The 24,324-nt window shown below is 51.3% G+C and overlaps 1 protein-coding gene across 4 annotated transcripts in view; it reads left to right on the top strand.

Annotated features, from left to right (window-relative positions):
• Nucleotides 1-23,762, top strand: part of PLEKHG4 (pleckstrin homology and RhoGEF domain containing G4) — a 92,125-nt gene extending 68,363 nt beyond the window's left edge. For 2 of the 4 annotated variants that reach the window (XM_075510391.1, XM_075510394.1), the window contains 9 exons: nt 13,371-14,320; nt 15,972-16,221; nt 16,943-17,032; nt 17,369-17,593; nt 18,535-18,705; nt 19,199-19,376; nt 19,988-20,104; nt 20,191-20,454; nt 21,097-21,842. In XM_075510391.1, the coding sequence (XP_075366506.1) occupies nt 13,371-14,320; nt 15,972-16,221; nt 16,943-17,032; nt 17,369-17,593; nt 18,535-18,705; nt 19,199-19,376; nt 19,988-20,104; nt 20,191-20,454; nt 21,097-21,425 (2,574 nt within the window). In that variant the 3' untranslated portion in view covers nt 21,426-21,842. The other 2 variants (XM_075510392.1, XM_075510393.1) reach the window with 2 other exon arrangements.
• The last annotated feature ends 562 nt before the right edge of the window (nt 23,763-24,324 follow it).

The following is a 24,324-nucleotide window of genomic DNA, read 5'->3' as shown; positions in this document are numbered from 1 at the left end:
GTCTCATCTCTCTTTCTCTCTTCTCTCTCTTCTTCCTTAGTTATGCTTGCAAAGTCCTGCCCCCAGACAGACATCTAGTCTGATTTGCTGTCCCGTTTCAGGGGTGTCCTTTTTCATGCGCATCCTGAAGCAGCTGGGGGAATGAGCCTAGAGGCTGGAAAATCTATCCTCTGACAGAGTTCGTGTAAGGTGAATGTATGAAATTTCTCCCTTCTCCTTCCTGCCAGGGTTTTGCTGGAGAAGTCATCTTGCAAGGCTAATAAGCCTCTAATGTTTACTTTACCATAAAAGGGTATTCATATATCAGAAAGTTTCTGCTTTGCCTTGGAGTTTGAGATAGCCCTCTTGAACAAACAAGAAGTCTTGACTGTTTAAATCTGATCTGCTACAGCTCCCCCGTATTTTTCTGTTTTGCAAAATTAGTTATTTGGAAACTGTTCTGTTTTATGATTTCTCCAGTAATTCACTGCTAGATCTACTCGTGCTATTTCAGGCTATTTTCTCTTGTGTTTCATCAATAACTTTATTGCCAAATTAGCATTGCAGCAGTGCCCCTAGCTCCCAGCAAGCTCTGTGACAGTAGGTGAATACTAAATGGTACCTTTCTGGTTGCACAACACGGGTGTGAGACTGGTGCGTAAGTTTGTCCCTCAGTGTTGCAGGGCAGCAGTGAATTAATAAGGTTTTTTCATGTGCTAAATTCAAGCCCAATTTGCAGTTGAAGGTGGGGGGTTCTTGGGTTGAGATGCTTTTGAGCACCTCCCCCACCACTTCAGGCTCTGCTTTAGTGCAGTACGAGGTCTGTGTGATGTGTTTGTGGCACGTGCAGGGGGACAAAGCCTTGTCTGGGGTCCTTTTCCCTCCTCCTGTGCTGGCTGAATCCTCCCCCTCACTGGAGGGCATGGCAGGAAGAAGAGGCTGGGGGATGCTGTACCAGCGCGTGGCACCTTTTTGGGATGTAGGCTGCTCGCTCCTCAACTGCCTTCCCTGATCCTGGGAGTGCCAACGTGTTCTGCCACTGCTGTTTTTGCAGGGGGGAAATGCTTGATGTGTTGAAAGCATCTGCTGCCTTTCATCCTTGATCACCAGGGCACCTCTGAGTAAATATTCCTTTGTGGCCTTGGCTGCCCGTGAGCATGAACTGACAGTTGTCTCAAAGTCTGGGGCTCCCCTTCTCTGAGTCATGTGGGATCAAATCTGCAGGGTCACAACACTGGTAGCCAGTCACTAATGGCAGGGAAGCAGCATTTCCTCCCAGCAGGTTTAGGGATTTCCCAGCTTGTGTTGCAGCTGAGCTGCAAGGGGAGTGCATTGCACTTGAGGTGTAAGATCTGATGCTAGCAGAGGTCTTTCCTCACCTGACCCCCCAGCCTTATGCATGTGTGCAAAATGTTGGGTTTGGGTGCTTTCTTTCACTCTGATCTTGGGACAGGAGCTGCGCAGGGTGACAGATTTTCTGAATGTTTGTGTGCTGGCAGCCATCTGGATGCTCAGATCCTCCTGGAGGCTGGAATTTCCTTTAGTCATGGGAGTTAAATAGATCTGTTCAAGCAGTCTGGACATGAAGCTCCCCTTGGCGTACAGATGGGGCTGAAGCTCACAATGGCTCCCATCTGCATATCAAAGCCCTGGACATATGGACAAGGTTCTCCCAAGCACCCGCTGCCTCTGACCAGGCTCCTGTGTCTGCTCTGCAGGGACTCGCATCCTATGAGTACATCTTAGTATGCTCTTAAACCAGGGACCTACTTCTAGCCTTGTCAGCTACTCTGAAGAATGGAGGCCCAACATGTGCTGGATGTCTGGGTTCAGTTTCAGCTCCGCATCTTCCAAGGCACAAGCGCCCGCAGTGCAGGCAGATCCCAGCACATCATTGAGTAATTAAGCAGAGTTTTGCTCAGCTTGTCACAGGGGAAAGGGTGTGAATTGAAGACTACAGAGAAAGCATCCACGCTTCCCCATCCAGGCCCAAGGGCATACTGGAAGTTTTGCAATCCCCAGCTGGGCACGGGGGACCTCATTAGAAGGGAGCCAGTGCAGAGCAGACGGGGAGACACCTACCACAGTCCAGTCTGTCTTCACTAGCCTGTGGTGTACTATTACAGTGGGGTATTTGTACAGCATAATGATGTGGCTGTCGGGACAGTTGTAAAAGCAAAGCATGCAAAAAAACCTCTGAAGGTGCCATCAGTCTCTGAACAGAGTGATTTGTTGCTGTTGTGCAAGTTGCCTGCTTCAGTGACTCGTGCATCTCACTGTGGCTTGATCTTGAATCTGGCTGGTAGCATGAGGCTCTCAGCACCCTCCAAAGAGGGGAGTTCTCCCCTTCACTAAAAGAAGCTTGAAAACATGCTGCCCTTCTCCTCCTCCTCCTCTAGGCAGTGGTCGTACATCCACAAATACTCAGGCTCACTCCTTCATGCCTTCTGCTTTCTCAGGCATCAGTGAGTTGCACTCAACATGTGTAACTTCTTTCAAATCAAGCTTTAGATGGTTTCATGACTCTCTAGTGACTGGTGTAGGCTGTAGCCAAATGAAGGACCAGCCACCAGATCCTAGTTGTTAGGGGCAGCCGGAGGGAAGGACAGTGGCCAAAGTAGATTTCAGCATGCAGTTTGGGTTTGTAACTGGTGAGGCATCAGAAAGGACGGAGGATAATATTCACCGAGGCAGGGAAACGGCATCTGCTCTTATTCTGGTAAGAAGGGGTTGCGAGCAGAATTTCATTGACAAACAAAGCTTTGCAATGAGTGCACAAAGCTGATGAAAAGATGAGCAGTACCTCAAACGTGAAAAGGCTGGTTTGCACCAACGGCAAACATTAAAGGTTCTGATTTTACTGGGAGGAAACTCAGCCCCTGGTCTTCTGGACTCAGGAGCTTTTAAATGTTGAGAAAATCCCCTTGGTGGGACAGAAAAATAGGGGGAGAAAAATCAGTGCAGAATCTACCCAAGGATGCAAAGTCATAGGCAACTGTGGAGCAAAAAGGAAAAACTGAGGGAAAGCTGTGCATTGTTGGCTGTTGGGAGGTTTTCTGCAGCTGCAGAGCTGCGGAAGCTGTGGGGAGGGCAAGTCTCAGACGCTTGCTGCCCAGCTTCCTAAGGAGTCATTTTATACATACATACACATATAAATATATACATATGTGTGTTATATGTACATATGTGTGTGTCTGTATATAGATATATAGTGAAACTGGCACAGGCTGCTCTTTGGAAGCTCTGAATTGTACCAAAGCAGGGATTGTTGTAGCTTGTTGTGATTCATCAGTTGAGTCAGCCTGTTCCTAATGGAGCTACCCTAGGTGTTGCTTGGCAGTTGCAGCAGTTAGAGAGAAGGGCAAGCACGCGTCCTGCACGCTGGCTCCAGCACAATGAGCCACATTTGCCCTTTGGGTCCTTGTGCTGTCGTCAAGGGAGCAGAAATCATGTGCAATGCTATTTTATCCGATTATATTCTCCCGTAATTAGACTCTCCTGGACTTGTCAAGCCTGGCTGCCCAGAGGGGAAACGAAGGGATTTTTGAGCTCTGTTTGTGTTCACCTAGAGTGCTGCTGCAAAAGTATTTCCAAGCAAGTTGCTCTGATGAGCACCCTTTGATGGTGCTTGGGCTGTGGCATGCCGAGACCAACCCTGACTAGTGTTGCTTCCCTGACCCCTTTTTCTTCTTTCCTGCCCAACTGTGGCTATCTACCTGTTTTCCTGTCCTATGCTTAAATCCAAGGAGTTTGTAGTCTGCGCTTGTCTGTCTTTCATCCTTTGCCCTCCCGCAGTGTTTGTACAGCATCTAGCACTTGGTAACAGGCAGAAATGTAAATACAGGATTTAAAGTTTGTTTTCCTTAGCAGCTAGTTTTAGGTGACCTGGTGATTTTAGTGGTCTCTCCTCCATTGGAGAGAGGAGGGGGGAGGCACTGTGAGCTACACAGCAACTCAGAAATCCTTTCCTTGCTGTTTAAAGATGAGCTTTTACCAGCTGCATCCCATGTAGGACATGGTTTTGATTAGTTTGGTTTCTGCTGCTAATGAATCCCAGGCAGGTCTTCAAATGCAGTTTGGAAACAGCCAGTGCTACAGGGTGGGGAAGAGAGTAACAGCGAACCTCTGCATAAAGAGGAGATTACTTCTAACTTGGTGGCTTTGCTGAAATGCTTATGTTCTGAAATTACATCGTTTCTTATACCTCCAAGTGCAGCTGCCTGCTTGCAGAGCTGCAAATCTTGCTAGAAGTGAGCAGGGGCTTTGGCTTTTAGAGATGTGGAAAGAGCATTGCAATGTCTAGGAGGGATCACTGTTTTCTCCAAAGCTCTTGTGTTGGGTGGCAGCTTGCTTTGAATTTTGCTTTAATTTGGGGTTGGTTGGGATGGTTTATCTCCCTGTTTTTTGTGCTGTGAAAGAAAGGGGATCTGGACTGCGCCCAGTCAGGGTGTTCTCCGCACAGTTCAGTAGTTCTCATGTGAAGCACGGCCCCTTCCCCCTCCACCTTGTCTCTGGTTACCAGGCTCCTCAATCTTGTATTTAGGCTAGCAGTATTTGTTTGTGAATAGCCGGAGCTGAGATGATGCACTGAAGCAGTGGCCCTGCCTCAGTCTGGCCATAGGGTATGTTAATGTACAGCACAGAGCTAGGCGCAGCCAGGATATGGACTCCCTCTGTACAGATGGGAAGGTAGGATAAGTGAAGGGAATGAGACATGGACTCCGGTGCTGATGGTAGGGGGAGACCTTTATTTTCCTAACAACATTCCTTTTATACTTATCCCAACCGGTTCACGCGAAGCACGCGCAATGCACGCGCTTATTCTATCTATCTGATTGGTTCTGTAACTTTTATCATGCAGCATTTCATTGGCTTATAGTTATCTTGTTGTTCCTTCTTTTGCAATCTTCTGTTCCTTCTTCTGCTTTTCTTGTTCCCCTTTTTCCTTTTGGTCCCTCTCCCATGACCTTAGTTCAGAGATGTGTTTATTAAGTCAAGGTCATCGGCGTACTGATCTCCTACATTTCCCCCTTTTTTTGTTTCTATGAGCCAGACTGATTGCATTGATTTACTTATTTTTTTGCAAGCATTGCAACAAACACGGCAAAATAATTAACAAAACAACAATTACGATCCATATGATGATAGCTACTTTGATTAATTCCTTCAGCCAACCTTCTACACCTAAGCTGGTCAACCATGATTCAAGCCCAATTGAGCTGGTCTTTAGCTTGTCTGTGAGGTCTTGTAGAGACTTAATTTGCTGATAGATAGTTTGGGAGTGGTCAGACAGATTCATACAACACATGCCTTCAAACTCTTCACACCTGTGGCGTTGGACTAAAAGTAGAAAATTGATAGCGGCTCTATTCTGTAGAGTGGCATGTCTTATAGAATCCACATCTGTTAAAAGTGCGCTAAGTGCTGCAGACATAGCATTATTTTGTTTTGCAAGCCAACAACCTAACTTATTCAAAGTGGTTAATGCTTGTGCTGCGGCAATGCCAGGTGCTAAAAAAGAAGTCAACACGGTTTTGTCAGCCTGCCAAAAATCAAGTTTGTCATTGCACCCATCTTGATATTTGTGAATTTCACGTTTCTGTTTTCTTAAGATACGGGATATATTGAATATCATGGATCTATTTGGTGTTAGCAAGGTAAGGTGTCCTAGGGTACAAGGCCCTCCAGATATATGAGAAGGGATACCTTGCCATGCTCTATCGCCACAAATTAAAAAATTCCTGCAGGCAGCAGGAGCGGAGCATTGGTGGATTTGGAAATGTTCAGTGAAGTATAATTGCACCACATTGACCCGTTCTGATAAACAGCTAAACTTGCTGTAACGTCCCTCTTTAAGGTTTTACTCGTTCCTGTATAATTTGAACTGCAAGCATGCAGTGGCGGTGACACACCCCAAGATGTTTAATTCTTGCGGTTCTAAGTCGGTCTGCAGCCCGTGCGACATCCAGTCCGGCGCTCCCTCGGGTCCTGGCGGAGAGTGTGCCCATGGTGACAACGTCTGTGGCGTTGTTGCCACGGCAGCCGATGCCGAACTTCCGGCCATCATTGCCTTTGGTCGGAAGTCCGGCGTGGACCGCCCTTCCGGCCCGAGGGGCGGTGGAACTTGTGTCATCGCGCGTCCCCGCCTCGCGCTCCGCCTCCCGTTTCCCTGCCGCGTTGGCAGAGGTTGTCCTTCCGCATTGTATTTTGAACGACAGTGGTTGGCCCAGTGCCATCCCTTTCCGCATCGTGGACATAAGGTAGGAGGATTAGAACCAGCGCCCCGGCCAACAGCTGACCCTCGCTGCGGGCAGTCAGCAGCTAGATGCCCTATGGTATGGCACCGATAGCATCACTTGTCTCCAGTAACCCCCCACCCAATATTGAGGGCAGTGGCAAACACTCCGGCCAACGCAGCAGTGTGATGTTCAATAGATCCAACTCAATTGCACGCTTCGATCATCTGTACTAACGTAGAGTTAAAAGGCAGTGCTTGCAATAACTTTTTGCAGTCCGTATTTGCATTTTCCACTGCCAATTTCAGTATTAGGGCTTCCTTCACCTCATGATTCTCAATTTGTTTATCTAGCGCATCCCTCAGTCTATCAATGAATTGCATATATGGTTCTTGGAGCCCCTGTCGTATACTAGTAAGCGATTGTTCTGGCTTTCCAACTTCGGGCAACCGGAGCATAGCCTGCAAAGCTAATGCCGCGGACTGTCGGAGAACATTCAGATCTAATCTAGCTTGCAGTCGAGGATCCAGCAAAGGGTCGATGCCCATCAACTGGGGAATTCCCGCCCCAGCAAGGGGATCGCCATCTTGCTGCCCAAGATTACTCAGGGCTGCCACCTCACAGGATTCTCTCCATTTTTGCTCCCAAAGCAGTCGCTGGGTTGGCGTTAAAATCATTGCGGCCCCTTGCCGTGAGTCATATGGGGTTAGCAAATGTCCTGTCATAACATTCTCTAACAATGACTGAGTGAATGGCGCATTTAAGCCGTACACAGTGACAGTCTTTCTCAATTCCTTAATTAGGTCCCACTGGAAGGGGGTCCACTCATTTGGCCTATTGTCTTGTACGTGCACCGGAAACTCAAACCCCGCAGCTTCCCCATCCTTCAGTGCCTCCCTACGGAGTTGCTCCCACCAATCTCGGGGGTCGAAAGCCTGTTCTGCTATTGGCGTGGGTTGTGCTTCTGATGCATGTATCAGATGCGCGGGGGGCGACATCAGCTTCGTGGGAGTGGAGTTCGGGGGAAGCGGCTTCAAACCCACATCCCCACTTGTTTCGCCCGAGCCCCCGTCTTCTTCCCCCAAGTCTATAAGAACGTCTTTTTCCTGGGGCTTGCTCGCGATCAACTCACTATCACCTGCTTGTGCCGCCTGAGTGACTGTATTCTGCACTTTTTTTGTGCTTGCCATGATCGCAGGGTCTCGGTTACTAAACACCACGTGGTCATAACTTCAGTGGTGGTGGTGTCCCCCCTGGATGCTGCCTCCCAAATCTTCTCCCCCACCTGTTCCCACATTTTTGCGTCAAACACCGCAGATACTGTAGAGGGAGCCCCTTGCTTTTGTAAAAACTTCAATAATAATTTTATCTTATAGGGGTCATATTTCACCCCTCTTTTTATTAGGAGCTGCATTAATAGCTTAAGTATGGCCTCTTCCTCGGCTGATATATTAGCTTCCATGGTCACTGCCCAGCCGCTCACCTGTTTCTTAAGGTGATGTCCCGGGATTAAAGCTGCAGTCCTGCCGCCGGCTTGATTCGTTCAGCTGGGTTCCCTCCGGACACTACTTGCGGCGTTGCTTTCTCCGACTCACGTCGGGGTCACCATTTGAAGGGAATGAGACACGGACTCCAGTGCTGATGGTAGGGGGAGACCTTTATTTTCCTAACAACATTCCTTTTATACTTATCCCGACCGGTTCACACGAAGCACGCGCAATGCACGCGCTTGTTCTGTCTGTCTGATTGGCTCTAACTTTTATCACGCAGCATTTCATTGGCTTATAGTTATCTTGTTGTTCCTTCTTTTGCAATCTTTTGTTCCTTCTTCTGCTTTTCTTGTTCCCCTTTTTCCTCTTGGTCCCTCGCCCATGACCTTAGTTCAGAGATGTGTTTATTAAGTCAAGGTCATTGGCGTACTGATCTCCTACAGATGAGGTCTATTTTTAACCAATTAATCAACTTGGCAGGGAGACATCTGCAGGTCCTGAAGTCTTGCTCCTTCCCTGCTCCTTCCTTCATGGGTGCTATTAGTATCGGTGGGTGGGAGCCTGAGGAAAGCCCAAAACAGATCCAAATGAGTGGTGAGGCGACCACTTTCTGCTATGGCTACTTGGTCTCTGAGTTAAAGAAACAGGCTTGTCACTGTTTGCCAGCTGACAGTTTTTGTGACAATAAGGTTTTAGCCTGGATAATTTTGTTTTCAATATATTTTGATGTAAAATGGCTTTTTAATTGTGGTCCTTCTGAACTGTCAGCATACAAGGCAGTCTCCAGCCACAGGTACCTGCTAATAGTGTGCGTGCAGCAGCCTGTGACAAGGGGCACATCAGTGTTGTGTGCAGGAGTCAGTTCTCAAAGCAGCCTAAATTCATGTTGGACTTTACAGAGAATAAGCCCAAATGAGCATCTGTAATGAGGAGCACACCTAGGAGCAGGCATTTTTGTGCAAGAGAGCAGCATTTACTTTGGACTTGTGTTCTGGTAAGTGCCCTGTCTCTCTTTACTCTTGTGCTGTGAGTGCTGCGACCGGCATCTTGGCTCTGCAGGGTTCAGTGCCAAGACCTTGGGCTGCCAGCAGAGCAGGGCAGCTGCAGGAGTCAGTGCCTATGTGGCACCATGTATAGCTGTTGGGAAGTGCTCGGCTCAGTTCACAACGGTAGCTGTGATGCTTTGACCTTTTCTAGCTGCACCAGTTCTGTCTCCTTTGCTGTAAGCCAATCTCTTCTTGCTCTCCAGACTCATGACTGTAGTTAAGGGCACTTAGAGTGAACATAGCGGTGGTGAGAGGAGGTCTTGTTAAATGGGGAGTCGTGCAGTTGTTTCTTGCCACAAAGACATGTGATTAGTTGTGTCTGACTAACAAATAGCAGAGTGGAGCACAGCTTGCGTACAGGAGCTGCACACAAGTATGGATCAGGGCTTGTTTGATGTTGGTTTCTTTTTCGCTGTCCTTGGCAATGTTCCGAGCTGTTGTACTGCTTCCCTTTCTGAAAGCGAGGGAGTTGGGGGGGGCTTGCAGTTCTGGGACATCGCCGCAGAAGGATGGGGGAGTTGGTCTGTCTTGTTCTGTGCTTCAGTCATCATACCCACAGCTGTATTGCATCCCTGCCTGTATTGTTGCTCCCATCAGGATCAGTCTTGGCTTTTCATCACCCCTATCTCAGCTCCCCTGTGCGGTCACTTCAGATTCAGAAGGAAACCTTCTCACAGCAGGGTTAGTCACCCACTTAGGTGCATTTTTCTTCTGCAGAAAGTTGGAGGGTTTGTCAGCAGATCTGCCAACTCCACCTACCTCTGCCTATTCAGACACCCAGTTTCCTATGTGACAAGAAAAATAGTTATAATCATTGTCTCCCCACAGGAAGAAGTGAAAGAGAAGGCTTGGACAAAGGCAGGCCCCCTTGAAATTGCCCCTTCTGGCATATGTCTGCAGATGCACAGTGTCTGTCTCCTGTCTTGGCTACCTAGAAGGTCTCTTAGAGGTCACTGGACCTTGAGTATGAGAGGAATCTGGTGGGTTTGTGATAGGTTTGGGTTGGGGAGGTGTAATATCTGTGTGGTGGTTCAGGTGAGGATCTGGGACCCCTGGAAGGCTTTCTATGCAGTGCTGGCAATGTGCCCTGAGCCAGGGCTGAGCAGCTTCTCTTGGCCTGTGTTTGCAGATGGCGCTTCAGTGGTGCCAAAGACAACAGACTCCAAGAGCTTCTGTCCTCAGTGCCACTGCAAGCCTTGCCCATGGTGAAATGAGCAGGGACCAATACAGGGTGATGGGCTTGAGAGTTGCACTGTGGGAGCACAGTGAAGTCCCTGGTTCTTCCTTATGGCATGGCAGGTCCCCAAGAGCCCCTGCCTCCCCTGGGCAGCCTGGCAGGACCAACCTGTTGCTGACTCCTCACACAGCTGCTGGATAGGTCAGCCCTGTGTATGTAGGAAGCATGTTGGTCTTTAATCCTGTAATTGAGAGTTTCACTAAAGACATGTCTGTAAAGATCAAAAGCTGAGGTAGAGGCTCCTCCCTGCCTGGTTCCAGACATGGTTGGGAAGATTCAGCTTCCCTGCACACAGGTGCCTCCTCTTGTATATGAGCAGCTCTTGCAGAGAAGCTGTAGGGCTGCCTGGTCCCCAAAAGCCCCATGGCTGGAGGGCAGTATTCTGGCTTGGCTGAGCGTGGTTTGTAACCTTACCTGGACACAATGATGGCAATACACCTGCCTGCATGAGGGTGTTCCCTCCTGGGTGCTGGGGCACACTTGGTCCCTGGAGAGGGCTGCCATTTCATGTGCTAAAAGGGGCAGTTGAAGCGGATGATGTGACTGGAGAAAGCCTTGGTGGCCACTTAGCATGTTACCAAGCAAGCAAGCTGCAGGGCGTGGACGACTGCTCTCATTGTGCAGGGAACAAAGCTGAGCTATTCACTGGCCTGAGACAGGCACTGGGGATGGAAGAAATGCCATCGAAATTTAGAGTCATTTCTGCACAGCCCTTGGAGTCCTTGCCAAGAACAGACAGATACCATATGAAGATGAGAGGGGGTGGGGCTGCCTCCCTGTGTGGTTTGCAGCCCTGATTCCTCTTCAGTGTGGCCCCATGCAGACCTGTGGAGTTTCCTAGAAATAAAAGAAGGCTCTTTTCTCTCTCTCTCTCTCTCTCTCGTCTGTGCATGGAAGTGAGGTCCCCAGCCTCTGAGAAGGCCTTCACAGGGCGGCTGCCTTCCTGACTGGCTGCTGTAAAGGCCAGGCTGGCCTGCTGGCTGTGCCTCTCCTGCACATTGCTTTCAGCACCCTCTTTGAGCCCTGTGTGCCTTTTGAGCTCAGCTTTTCCCATCAGTTGAGCGAAAGGCAGCCAGCATGCAGCCTTTGGTCAGGATGACCCATTGACCTCCACAGCCAGAAAGGTGAGATGTGCCCTTAGCCCATGCTGATGGCCAGCCCTTGCTCAGGGCAGAGCTGGAAGGGGCTGGTGTTGGTTTGCATACAGCTGGAGGGAGCAGCTGAAAAAAACCCCAGCAAAATAGGCCATCTGTCGCTGCCGTGTGGATCTGCTGGGCTCTGCTGCACTCAGCATTTCACCTCACCTTGATGTGCTTCTGCCTTCAGGGAATAAAGGACACTCTGCATCACGGATAAATGCAGATTCTCACCTGGGTCTGGCATGTCCTCTGCCTTTGCACACCCCTCCTGGCCCCCAGCAGTGGGCAAGTTTAGAGCATAAAGCTTGGATCAAGAGAGGCAGGTCAGGGGCTTGTTGCTGTGCTAGACAGGGTGATGGGAGGAGAGGGGACTGCTGCTCTTTTGATTGTCCTGTGCTGAAGTTGTGTGAGGCTGTTCAAGAAGCGTTTTCCCTGAGCAGCTGCTGGTGTTTCTGAAGCAGCTCCTTGCTCTGCATGAGTAATGGGGCTGGCTGCACACACGCCATGCAGCTGCAGCTCAAAAGAGCAATGTGGACGGCTGTTGGAGCTCCTGTGGCATCTGTCCCTGGAGAGAGACTGCTCAATCTGCAGGCTACCCTCATGTGCTGGCATTCAGCTCTTGTACAAACAGCAGTGCTTGGCACTCATAGCTGTCCCCATTCCCTACCCCATGCCAGGGGGTAGGCACCATATGAATGAAGCACCTCCTGCCCTACCTACCTCTGTGACCAACAGAGAGTGAGCCTGGCACCTGATCTGTTTGACCACTATGTCCCTGATGGGGATGCAGCATCTGTTCCATGTCTGCATAAAGCTTGGGTGGATTTTCTTGGTGTCTAAGGCTCTATTCTGCATAAAAATAAGTGCTTTAAGCTCTCTGAGTGAAGGCTGTCATAGTAAGGTTGTTCAGCAGGTGGAAAATGGTCTAAGGCTGGTCACTTTGTTCCTGGCACTAAGCATGAGTGTTGCTTCTATGCAGAAGCATAGCAGGTACACAGGGCCTGACAGGTCAAGTGTTAGTGATGGTCTGGCTCACCTCAAGGGCAGCCTGTGGTGTTTCTGCACATCCACTGGTCTTGGGCAGTTGGTGGAAGGTGCCAGGCAGGCCTGTCCTGGATGTTGTCTCTGCCTTGTGTATCTGATTTTAACAAATAACTCTGTTTTCATTGATGAGCAGTAAAGTTCCCTGGCCAGGCCTATGCCAGCTAGTCACATCTTATTCACTCTACAGTTAAACCTTGTTGTCATCCCTGCTTTATAGAGAAAGTAGTGGCTTATGAGCCTAATTCAGATGTTTGCCTCTCCTCTCATTTTTATCGATGACAGACAGGTCTTAGTGCGCAGTGTTTCATTAGCCCCTTTCCTGCCATGGAGGCATAGCACTCTTACCTTGTGTCTTGGGCCATGGTTTTTCCTACTCCTCTTGTTCGACTGATGCAGCAAAGCTGTTCTAGCAAGGCCAGGGTATGCACTGCTATTAGTTAAGCCCCATGAAACTGCTTCCAGCATTCCTGGAGCATTAGAAATAAACTGCTGAGCTCTGTATTCGACTAACCAGCACAAACATGCAGTGCAGTAGCAAGCAGGGCACAGCACACCACGTGGGTGCCAGCAGACATGGAAAATGCACAAGCTGCAGCTGGGCTTGCACGGTCTCAGATTCCTACTTGCTGTAAGGATGGGTCAGAGCACTCAGGGTGATCCACAGAGCTGCGCTCTGCAGCTCCAGGCCTCTGTGTGCCATCGGCTCTGGAGAAATGGCATGGGCAGCAGCAATCCCGTTCCCTGCAGCTTACTGATGCCCCCTCGACCTAGTCCTGCATGGTAGTGGTGAGGAATGGCTGGGCAAAGGAGGAGGGTGAGTTCCAGATTTTATACCAAGCAGGGCCACACTGAGGTGTGAATTCCTGCAATCTTGGCAACAGTTTCCCCTGGGCTGCCCTGCCCAGAGAGGACAAACGTGCCCAGCAGCGTGGGTGCCCAGTGCCACAGGGACCTGATGGGGAGGTGGAGCTGTGGCAGAGCAGCCAGCACAGCTGAAGCCCTCTGCATAAGGAGCTGTTTGTTTTGCTGAATTGTTAAACCCCATTGACAATAGCAGCCCCCCCTCTTCTCACACTCGAGGAACTGTGGTGGACACACACTGATCCTTTCTCTTGTCTTGCGCTTTAGGCACCAAATTAGGGTTATTCTTCCCCGAAACTCTCTGACTGGCTGTTGCCTTTTGTTCTCACTCTCTGCAGGCGTATGAGTGGGCCTTGGAAGGGATGCGACACCTTGCCTGCATCAGCATGGAGGACTGCAGCTCCGCCGAACACTGTGCAGGTGTCATCAAGTGTCTGGAGAGTTACAAGGGGCAGCACCCAGACATCAGTAATGCCCGGTTCCAGGAGATGAAGGAGCTGGCCTGTGAGCTGAAGAGTGACAAGGGACTCAAGCAGTGGAAATTTGCATGGTCCAAATGCCAGGAGACCAAGCTCGTTTTTGAAAAGAAACTCGAAGCAGCCTTGAGAACAAGGAGGTCTCTGCTGTCAGACCGCAAACCAGCTGTGGGGGAGCAGCCCTGGGCTGGCAGCGAGGCTGGCAGTCTGTCCCACCAGCGGCACTCTGAGGGGGTCACCTCTGGGTCCCACTGGGACAGGACTTGCAACGCATCCCACTGCTGCAACAGGCCCAACCACTCTTCAGGGTGGACTAAGGAGAAAGCTCCCTTGCCCTCCCTGAGCTGCCCTGGTGATGTCAGTGCTGGGGAAGAATTTGCCTGCGAAGCTGCTCTGGGCCCTGGTCCTCACTCGAGCAGAGTTTCTTTTGCCAGTGGGGCCTCCAAGTCTCCAAAGCTGCCTGAAGAAAAGCCAAACCTGGAGAGCATATTAGAAACCCTGGAGGTGAAGCCATCCTGCACCTCCACTCCAGCCTCTGGGAAGCTGCCTCCCAGGAGGATGCTCCGGAAGGCCCAAAGCTTTGACCTCCCCTGTGGTGAGAGCCTATGGTCAGGCTGCCAGAGGACGCTGAGCGAGCCGGCCAGATATGGCAACACCGGCGTCTTTATTAAGGGGCTGGAGGTAAGCAGCACTGAGCTGGTGGACAGGACTTTCATGCTGCGGCAGCAAGCTGCTCACAGCTGGGCTGCGGATTGCCTGCTGGAAGGACAGAGGGGCTGCCTTTCTGTGTCAGAAGCCAAGAGCTGGGGCAGGTAAGTGACTGTGACACTGTGTACTCTGGCCCTCAGGGTAGTGAGACAGCAGCCAGCAAAGATGTGAAGAGCTCTGCAGTGACAGTTGCTTTGGCAATGGGTACAGGGCAGATAGATGGAGATGTAGCTCCAGCTTCCCTGCACATGTGTTCGTGGTGCTGAGCAGGCCCACGGGGATGTCCCTCTGTGGGGAGGCAGGGAAATGGGATTTGTTGCTCTTCCTGCACAGCATGGTTCCTCTGTAAGAGGGGAAAGAGCAATTTCTAGGCAGGAGAGGGAGTCTCTGAACGTTGCTGGCATTGGAGGATGAGGGTTTGCAGAAACATAGTATTCGGGGACCTAGCAAACCAGTGGTACGGGTGCAGTGGGAGAGCAGAAGCATAGTGCTTTTGGGGAGTGCTGTACCCGAACTAGTAGGGAGGCACTTCCAGTATCCTGTGACAGCAGCTTCACAGGTAAGAGGGTGTTTGTATTTGCCCTTTGGGGCTGAGATCTCTGTTTGGGTGACCAACAGTTGGTTTTTGTTCTCTTCTTTTCCTTCTCTGTCCTTGAGGATCTCAACTTAACTTTGTTGTCATGCTGCAATGTGCCTAGGCTATGGAGGGCCCAGGGATGTGAGCTGTTCTTGAAAGGGGGTCACTAGGCAGGTCTTTCATCTGCTCTTACTGGAAAACATAAAAAAATAGTAAAAAAAACTGGTGGCAGGGATGAGAAACGAGTGCTGCATGCAGGGGGACCACAGAGCTCCTCCACTGCTTCTGCTCTGGATGGGATAGCTGCGGACAGTGAAATCTTCTGGAAGGGGGCCTCTGATATCCTAGCATGTGTCAGGAAAGCTCATGGCAGGGCACAAACACCAGCAGATAGGCTAACTGCTTTGCTTGTCAAGGGAGTGATGCAGCAGCCCTCCTGTCCATGGGTGCTGAGGCAGTCCTGCTGTTCGGTCTTCTGAACAGCCAGACAAGTTGGCTTGGGGGAAGGCTGAGAGGTAGGGAAGGCAGGCACACGTTGGAGTAGTTATGTTTGGTGCTGCACTGCCTCGCAGTGGAAACCTTGAGTACCTAAGAGCGATCCTTTCAGAGACGTGCAGAGCAACCCATGCTAGGAACTGCTGTTTGCTAATGAAATTATACGAGGTTTGTTTCCCACTCATTTTTACTGGGACAAGCCTAACAGCACCTGGGTCCAGAGCTCGTGTTCTCCCAGGATTAACATTGCCTCCCACAGCATCCAGTCATCAGCTGACTCCTCCTTACAGAAGTTATCGTGACTTCTGCTGTCCCTCTTGTTTCAGGAGCACAGCCATTTGTAGACCAGACTGTTGTGTCCAGAGCAGGGACTGGGTGGGCCCAGGGGTGTGTGTCTTGCTGAGATTGGGTCAGGACCACAGCTGACCTGGGGCTCGCCCTTCCTGAACAGAAAAGCCGGCAGAGTTCCTTGGATTGGCCACAAGCTTTGTCAATGCTCGGGATCAGAGCTATCAGGCAGCTCTGAATCTGAGCTTGGATGGTGCTAAGGGATCATCTCATCTCTGTGTTGGGTCTTAGGGAGAGCTTCTCTAGAGATAGTCCAGTGCTTTGCAGGCACTCTTAGACTGCTGCAGCCCCACTGCAGTCTGGGTCCCTTCAAGGCTGAGTGTTTCCTATTGCAGCAAGCTGCGGCACATCATTGATGAGATGGTAACCACGGAGCGGGAATACGTGAGGTCGCTTTGCTACATCATCGATAGCTACTTCCCTGAGATGGAGCGCCTTGACCTCCCCCAAGACCTGCGGGGGAAGCGCAGTGTCATTTTTGGGAACCTGGAGAAACTCTATGACTTCCACAGCCAGTACTTCCTGCGAGAGCTCGAGAGCTGCTGCAACCACCCACTGCGGGTCAGCCACTGCTTCCTCCGACATGTAAGGCATCAGCACGTTCCCCCTGGGGTCAGGCTCCTCTGGACACATGTTTGGCTCCTATGCTCAGCAGTGCCTATATGTTTGGCTGCTCACCTGTGTGTTAGTGGGCTGTGGCTCTTTGGGAGCATGAGGACTACCCTGTGCTGGGTTGGTTTGTCCCCGGCCAGCTCAAATGCTAGGTTGAACTGGGATGGCTCTGCGAGGCTGAGCCCAGGCAGCAGTAGGTGCTCTTTGCCTTTCCTGTTGTTCTTTGCTACCAAGAGACACTGCCAGGGAAACAAAATGTCTGCTCCTTAAAACCCACCTGCTTCTGCAGGGGCATCCTTTACCCTGTCTTCTGTCTGTAGTGTCAGTGTGGAAGGACTTTAACGAGTGGAAGGGTACAGACCTGCTGCTCTTGTTGAAAAGGGCTGCTAGGGAGAAACGTGAAGCATCGGTCTTAAGCTCAGCTGCCCCATGCATGTTTGCTGCTCCAGGTGAATGGTTTCTGTTGGGGTATGTAAGGGGCAAGGGGTAACAGGACAATGGATTAAAAAGTCCTAGCTACTGTAGGAGCAGGAAGACAAGAACATTCCGTGGCTCTTAATGAACTTGAAGCAAAGTCATTCCTGATGCCATAGGAGGCATGGGAGAGGTGGAAGTACTAGAGTAACCAACCCAGGGCATGGCTGTCACTGTGTCCTGGGTGCGCGTTGGTCTCACGCAGGGATCTCTTTTGCAGAAAGACCAGTTTGGGATGTATGCGTTGTATAGCAAGAACAAGCCAAAGTCGGACTTGCTGTTGGCCAGCCACGGGAATACCTTCTTCAAGGTAAATCCCACTGCCTACATCATGATTGCTCTTGGTGTTTGGGTCACTGATCTTTTTAAACAAGCCCCACTTCCCTGCTTGAGGCATGCTCAGCACTACCTCTACTTTCCTGGCACAACTCTCTGCACAATTGTATGTGGGGGGACAGGGGCAGAGATGTGGTGAGTGCTTTGGAAAGGAGTCCAGCACACAGCAGCATTGGTCCTATGGCCTTGCATTTTCCTGCAGAGTGAACAGAGTACCCCAGTCAGGAAAGCTGTGGGTGTCAGTGCCTGCCTGGGGGCACGGGGCTCTCCACGGGAAGCTGCTGCCTTCACTCTGTGCTGCATTTCTCAGTTCAAGCAGGCGCAGCTTGGGGATAAGATGGACCTGGCCTCCTACCTGCTGAAACCCATCCAGCGGATGAGCAAATATGCCTTGCTCCTGAAGGACCTGATCAAGGAGTGCAGCGAGGCACAAGAGCAGGAGCTGGGCTACCTCCGTGCAGCTGAGGAGATGGTGAAGTTTCAGCTCCGGCATGGAAATGACCTGCTGGCCATGGATGCCATCCGTGACTGTGATGTACGTTCAAGTGTCCTTCCCTGCCCGGGGGGGCAGAGCCACACTTCCTCCCCTTCTCTAGACTTGGGTTCTGTGGATCGTATGGTGAGCCCTCCCTCAAATTCCCACAGTGATAAGGGTGCCATCTGCCAGTACAGCATAGCAGGACTACTGAGGCACAGGGCAAGGGGAACAGCAGAGCTTGGAGGTCTCCTTAATCTGCTAGGACAGACAGCCTGGATGCTGTTACTTGAGCTGGGTGAGCAGCTTGTCATAAACACACTGCCAGGTGCTTACTGGTGACGTGAGCCAGCCTGGCAGCCCTTGCAGATGGCGTCCTGCAGGCTGCCTTGGGCCCTTCCACCTCTTTTGAGCTGGTGAGAAGAGGGTCAGGCAGTTTGCAAGAAGGAATTCAAACTGATACTGATGCCAGGGGTAGGCAAAAATCAGCTAGGTGGGACTTGAAGAAGAGGCATGCAAAGTGTAGCACTGGAGGAGGAGAAACCACAGGGCTCAGGGTAGAGAAAGATGGATCTGGGACAGGAAGAACTGAGGAACTGGCCTTCAGACCCGGATGTGCTCCTGGCAGTTTGATGGGACTCCTTTCCTCTTCAGCTCTCCTCTTCCCCCTAAGATAATGCTCTCGCTGCTGCCTCCAATTGCCACCCTAAAGGTTTATCACATATCTGCACAGGGTGACAGCAGAGGGTCATCTGTGTGCCATGTCTAGGAGAGAGGTGCAGCTCTCTCCTGAGCTCTGGGCCAGTTGTTTCAGCCTGATGTGGCCTCTAGCAGTGCCATGCAGCCCTACCTCTTTAAGAGCCCTCCTAACATGACAGGCAGCTGCCACTTCTTCACCACCCGGGCCACAGCCATATTGGGACCCTGTTCTCCACATCCAGGCCTGGGGCTGCCTGGAGCTTATCCTCCTGGGGTCTTACCAGGATGTTCCCTGTGTCCAGGTGAACCTGAAGGAGCAGGGGCAGTTGGTCCGGCAGGATGAGTTCACTATCTGGCTGGGCCGTAGGAAGTGCCAGCGACATGTCTTCCTCTTTGAGGACCTGATCCTGTTCAGCAAGCCCAAGAGGATCGAGGGTGGCTTTGATGTGTATATCTACAAGCGCTCCTTCAAGGTAAGGGCAGCCCTGGAGCTCCCTCTTGTGCAGGAGGTGTCCATGGCTGGTTTCCCCATGGACACGTGGCTCTGAAATGGGGAGCGGGAGCAGGAGCACCTTCAGCAGAAGAGCTGCTCCAACCACTGCTAAGCCTTCTCCAAGCCATGCAGTGAAGCCAGGAGGGAATGCTTCACACATTAATGCCTCAGCCCCCTCTGTGCTGTGGGATGTGGGGCCAAGGTCTTCTCAGGGATGCAGTGTGAGGGAAAGACTGCGTGTGTGTGTGTATGGCAGGGAGGTGGTGCTGACTCTGGGTGAAGCGCTGGGAATTGCCTGGGCTGCCTCTGCTCAGCTATGTCTGTATCATACCTGCTCCTGTCTGGACACTCAGGGTCTTTCCCATTGGGTCTGCTGAGCTGAGGGTAGCTCTGGAACAGGGTGCAGGCAGAGTTTACCCTTTCTGCTCCTAGCGGAGCCCCAGTTGATGCTTTGCTCTTCCTTTTTCTGACAGACTGCAGACATCGGTCTGACAGAGAACTCTGGAGACAGTGGCCTGCGCTTTGAGATCTGGTTCCGAAGGCGAAAGTCCAGTGACACCTACATCCTCCAGGCCAGCTCAGCTGAGACTAAGCAGGCCTGGACCAGTGACATTGCCAAGATTCTGTGGCAGCAGGCAGCCCGCAATAAAGGTGTGATTCCTTCCCGGGGCGTCTGTGCCGCAAAAGGTGCGGGAGCCCTGTTCAGCTCATGCTGTCCTGAGTAGGTTTGGAGCCTGTTGCCAGGCAGCTCTCTGCAGCAAGCAGCTGTGTGCCAGCATGCAGCCTCAGGAGCATGTACTGGGCTTGGCCAGGCATGTCCCTTCCCTCCCCCTCATCCCCAGGGAACTTGACCAGTCCAAGCTCTGTGTGACTGTAGACACCCACCTGGACTCCATGAGAGAAAAGAGAGGGTTCCCTGCCCTGTGAGTGTGGGCTGTGCTCCTGAAAGGCTCACTGCTCTCCCCATGATCTAGGCCACTGCTGGAGTGGCAGCTGTCTGGCTGAGTCCCTCCTCTCTGCCCCAGGCTTCCCGCTTGGCAGGACTTTTGTAGGTGGCATGGCACTGAGCTGCTTGGCCAGAGCAGGGTATGATTGCTTGTCCGTGGAGACTCCTGAGGACTGGGGAGCAAGGGGAGAACAGATCTAATCTCGGTAGTTCAGGAGCAGCCTGGCCCGGGGGTGCTCTGGCCTGGGGCTGCATAGCACCCATGGGGTGGGTTGGAGCAACCTCACAGTGTGGCTGTGGGTCTCTTCCCCTCCAGAAATCCGTATGCAGGAGATGGTCTCCATGGGTGTGGGCAACAAGCCATTCCTGGATATCAAACCCAGCGAGGCAGCTATCAATGACCGTGCTATCGATTACATCATGAAAGGCAGAGGTGAGTGCCAGCCGTGCCTCCCCCCTTGCTCTTTGTGAGCTAGGCAGGACTGGTGCTCAGGGCTTTTTTGGTATGTTTTCTGGCAGGCGCCAGGACCAGAGCATCAATTGCGGTGTCTCTGTTTGACCATTCCAACCCCTACAAGAGGACACAGGTGCAGGTCTCTGCTGGCAGCACCCCCACTGCATACAGCCCTTCCTCCTCCTCCCTGCTTGGGCCCCTCAACCTCCACATGTACCTGGACCAGGCTCTGCTGCCGGGTGTCCTGGCCCCCAGCCGCCCCTTCGACGTCAGCACCTGCATCGAGGAAGATGAGCTGGAGCACGAGACGAGCAGCCAGCCATCACTGAGTACGTACGAGCCCACTGGTCTGCAGTGCGCCCTGGGATGTGCGGGCTCATCCCCACACCTTGCTCTGTGTTATGCGGTCAGACCAAGCTCACTGGGGTCATGGCAGTCCCTGTCCCAGAGCAAAACTGGGGCAAGGAGGGCCCCTGCCCTTCCATGCCAGCTCTCGCTTAGCTTTCATGGGGGGAGTTATCTCAGATGCAGGGATTAGTAAAGTGCTCACCGATCTGCAGCCATCCCAGTGGCAGGCTTGATGCCACATTTTGGGACTGCAGTGGCCTTGGAGACCAATGCTCGTGTGTCTGCCTACCTACCCCTCTGGTACAAGGCACTCTTTCCCTTGCTCTCACCAGCCTGGTCCAGTGACCCCTTGGCTTCCCCTGTGTGAACTTCCCTGGCCAGTCTATACTAATCTCCAGCATAATTTGCTACACTTCCTTGGGTTATTTTGTTGCCTATGGCTTTAAAGAGGCACAGACAGGAGCGTGGCTTATCTGTGGGCTTGTGTGGCCAGTGCTTCTGCAAACAGATACCTTATCAAGTCTATGTGGCACGGGTCACGTAGGCCAGATTTATGGTCATCCTTGACCATTTTGCACAAATTTGTTCCATCACAAATTTGTGTCCTTCCTCTCTTCCCCCAGCAACAGAGAGCTCAGAGTCATCACACTGCATGTCAGGGAGTGGCTCCAGCGGTTCTGACAGTGGCTGTGTCTCCAGCATCCCACAAGAAAGCTTCTGTGAAGACATGGGCTCACCCCCCTACATGCCCCTAGGCTCACAACACAGCTCTGTGATGGAGGAGAAACCTAGGTTCACAAACAGCCAGTACATTTCAGCAGTAAGTGCAACCAGCCAAAATACTCTCTTCACTTTGCCTGTTCCTGCAACTGCCTCCCCGGTTCAAGCCACTGCCTCTCATGGGGGGACTGAAGATGCTGCTTTTGGTCTAGGAGTCACTGTGAGGAAGTGACCTTTCCTCTTGCAGAGACTCGCCTCCTCTGGGGCAGGCGAAAGCCCCTTTATTGTGAGAGCCTCCTCTGCGGTGGCCGAGATCCCTGAGGAGATACACTGGAAAGGACCTGCAGTGCTGGAGGCTACACCAGGAGGGGATACTGCACACACAGGAGCTTTAATGCTGTCACGGGCTGGGGTACATACATAACCTTCTGGGACGGATGGAGCTCTGCTGCAGATGCTGCTAAGCTCTTTTCCTGGGAGGTTTGGGCCTTTTTTGGGGAGCAATGAGATGGAGGAGCAAGAGCCTGTTGCTCTGAGATGTCAGTGTGTCTCCTCTTATGTTCTTGAGAGTTCTCAGCTGCTTCCCTTGCCACTAGATCATGTCCTGATGCTGTTGTCCTCTAACCCTGTACTAATGCTGGCTTCTCTCCTCTGCAGAAAGCAGGCCAGGTCACCATAAGTCCCTCGACAGTAGTGTGAGCCCCTCTGCACACGTATACCGCCTAAGGAAGTGGAGTTGTTGTAAGTAGCCCCTGAAGGGGATTTTCCAGCAGCTCTGAGTGCTGGTCAGGTTTGTCAGTAGCTCCGAGTCAGGAGAACCTTACCCTCTGCTTCTCGATGAGAAGTTTTCCACACGCATTCCTGACCGGTCTCTGAGGCTCTGATTCATCTGGTTAGAGAAGACCGGCTCCCATAGAGCTGTCACCTTAAACAGCCAGTCTGATGCCTCCTCGGTTTGAAGGAGCAGAAGGAAAACAACCAAAATCACTTTTGGGTAGTAGAGGCTTGAGCACCATCAGTGTTCAGATGAGCTTCTTTCCTCTGAATGCTGCCTAGCTGTCTAACCACTAATCTGTTTCTTGTGGCTGTTTGACAAAATCCTGTTCTTCGTTAGTCCTTCTGAACTGCCTTGGGGAATCCATGGTATTCTCCCCAAGCTGGATTTATCCCACAGTTTCCTTTGAACCTCCGAAGGAAACTGCACATCACCAGGCAGAGGAACCTGCTAGGTTATGGTCAGGATGTCCTGAGGGAGCTGCCAGATGTTGCTCCTGTACTTAGTGACTTCTGGAGGATGCCTTGTCTGTGAGGAAATTGCTGTTGCTCTGAGGAGGGGTGAGCCCTGGCAAGACATGCAGCTAAGCAGGGCTTCCTCCGTGTGGATGGCAGCCCTTGGAAAGGCATGTCATGCCCCACTCAAACTAGCTTGCTTCTGGCTCAGCTTTTTCCTCTATGTCCTTAGGACTGAGCCTCCCTTTTCACAGGGAGCAGAGGGGTATGAACACGAGAGAGGCAGGATTAGGGCTTCAGTGGTCAAGGCACAGGGTGGTAGATGGGTCATAGGTTTGGCACCGTGTTATAAGCATGCAGGCCCACAGCTTGTGATCTGCAGTTGCAGGAGTTCATAACCAGCTAAAGAGAACCAGCTAAGGTTAAAATTTAAGATCCAGAGCCCCTTCTGGGGGGGGTCACAGACAAGACCTTTGAAGTGGCCACAGAAACAGTGGGGTTTGCTGGCCCACTGCTGCTGGGACAGCAGCACGTAGCCTTTGGGTGAATCCTGAGGTGCAGAGGCAGCCTTCTGCATGGGGGAAGAGCTGCACTTCTCCTGCAAGGCTCTTCCCAGTAAAATGTTCTTTCCCCACCAAAGCGCAGCTCTGACAAACGGTGGTTTTCAAGCGTTTTGCAAAATCACTGCTGGCCAGGACAGAGGGACCTGTGGGATCCTGCCATGTCATGGAAATGCAGCCAGTCTAACCCATTGCACGGTGCTGTGTTCCAGGTTTGATTGCCATTTCAAACTCACTGAAGACCCCAGGCCTCTGACCAGCAGAAGGAGACAGTCTTCACCTATGAAGATGTTTGGTGTTTTGTTTTGTTTTTTTTTAAACACATAATCAGGCTCTTTCAAACAGTCCAAAACCTGACCTCTGGCTGGGGGCAAGTCCTGAGCTGGTTTCTGTCAACTACATGTAATAGCTTTGGTGTTGGATGGGACCTTGGGCATTCAAAACTTCTTAGCCCTATATTTATAAGTAATAAGTAACATAGCAGTTTGAAAAAAAAAAAAAAATTGTATTTTTAAAGCTATGAGCTGTACAGATTTTTGTTACAAGTGACTCTGTTACTATTTGTTCTGTAAGCTGCACATTTTATAAAGTTTTTGGAAGGGCATGAAGAGAAACTGAGGTATTTAAGAAAAGTTGTGTTACTTTCTGTTTCAGGGTTATATTGACCTGGAGCTCAAGATTTAATGTCCTTCCTTATGTTCTAAATATGTCTACCATAGCAATAATTTATTTTCTTGGCTTAACACTTCTGTTTTAATAAAAGCAATTTCATTGTTACAGCGAATTGTTTCTTCAGATGATTCTTCCCAGGCTTCAGTGCTGAGCTTATCTCTTGTCTTAATGTCTGTCAGCTCTTCTGGTCTCCCTGTGCAATTTCTGCACTAACCAACTGCCAGCTGAACCATGTAAAACCTGAGTGTGTTCCCCAGGGAGAGGGGGAAGAGCCCAAGGGGCAGCATGTAGAGACTTCCCTGATGCCCCTGGGAAGGCTGAGTCAGAGCATGGAGTTCCAAGCAGCCAGCAGAGTTGTCACTAGGAGTGATGACGAGGGAGCTGTCTGGCAGAGGTCAGCCACTTACCCTGCATGGCTGTTGTCCCAGCTGCAAGTCTCTCTCTCTCTGTTGAGTCAGGTTCCCAGTGCACAGTGTGTGAGTGGCAGGCTCCAGTGTGCCTTGTCCTGGCAGCCAGGCTGTGCCCTGGGTTTGGGGTGACAGGGACCGGCTGCTTGCTTTGCCTCTGACTCAGCCCCTCTCTTGAGTACTTCAGTCCCACTGTTGTGGCTTGTTTGAGGAGCTTTGGATGGTGGTGATACCTGAGACCAACAGGTTTTGAGTATAATGG

Source organism: Mycteria americana, chromosome 8, assembly GCF_035582795.1.
Source record: "Mycteria americana isolate JAX WOST 10 ecotype Jacksonville Zoo and Gardens chromosome 8, USCA_MyAme_1.0, whole genome shotgun sequence".
NCBI classification, from domain to species: Eukaryota; Metazoa; Chordata; class Aves; order Ciconiiformes; family Ciconiidae; genus Mycteria; species Mycteria americana.
The sequence above is the reverse complement of the archived record's forward strand: the minus strand, read 5'-3'. Positions and strand labels throughout refer to the sequence as shown.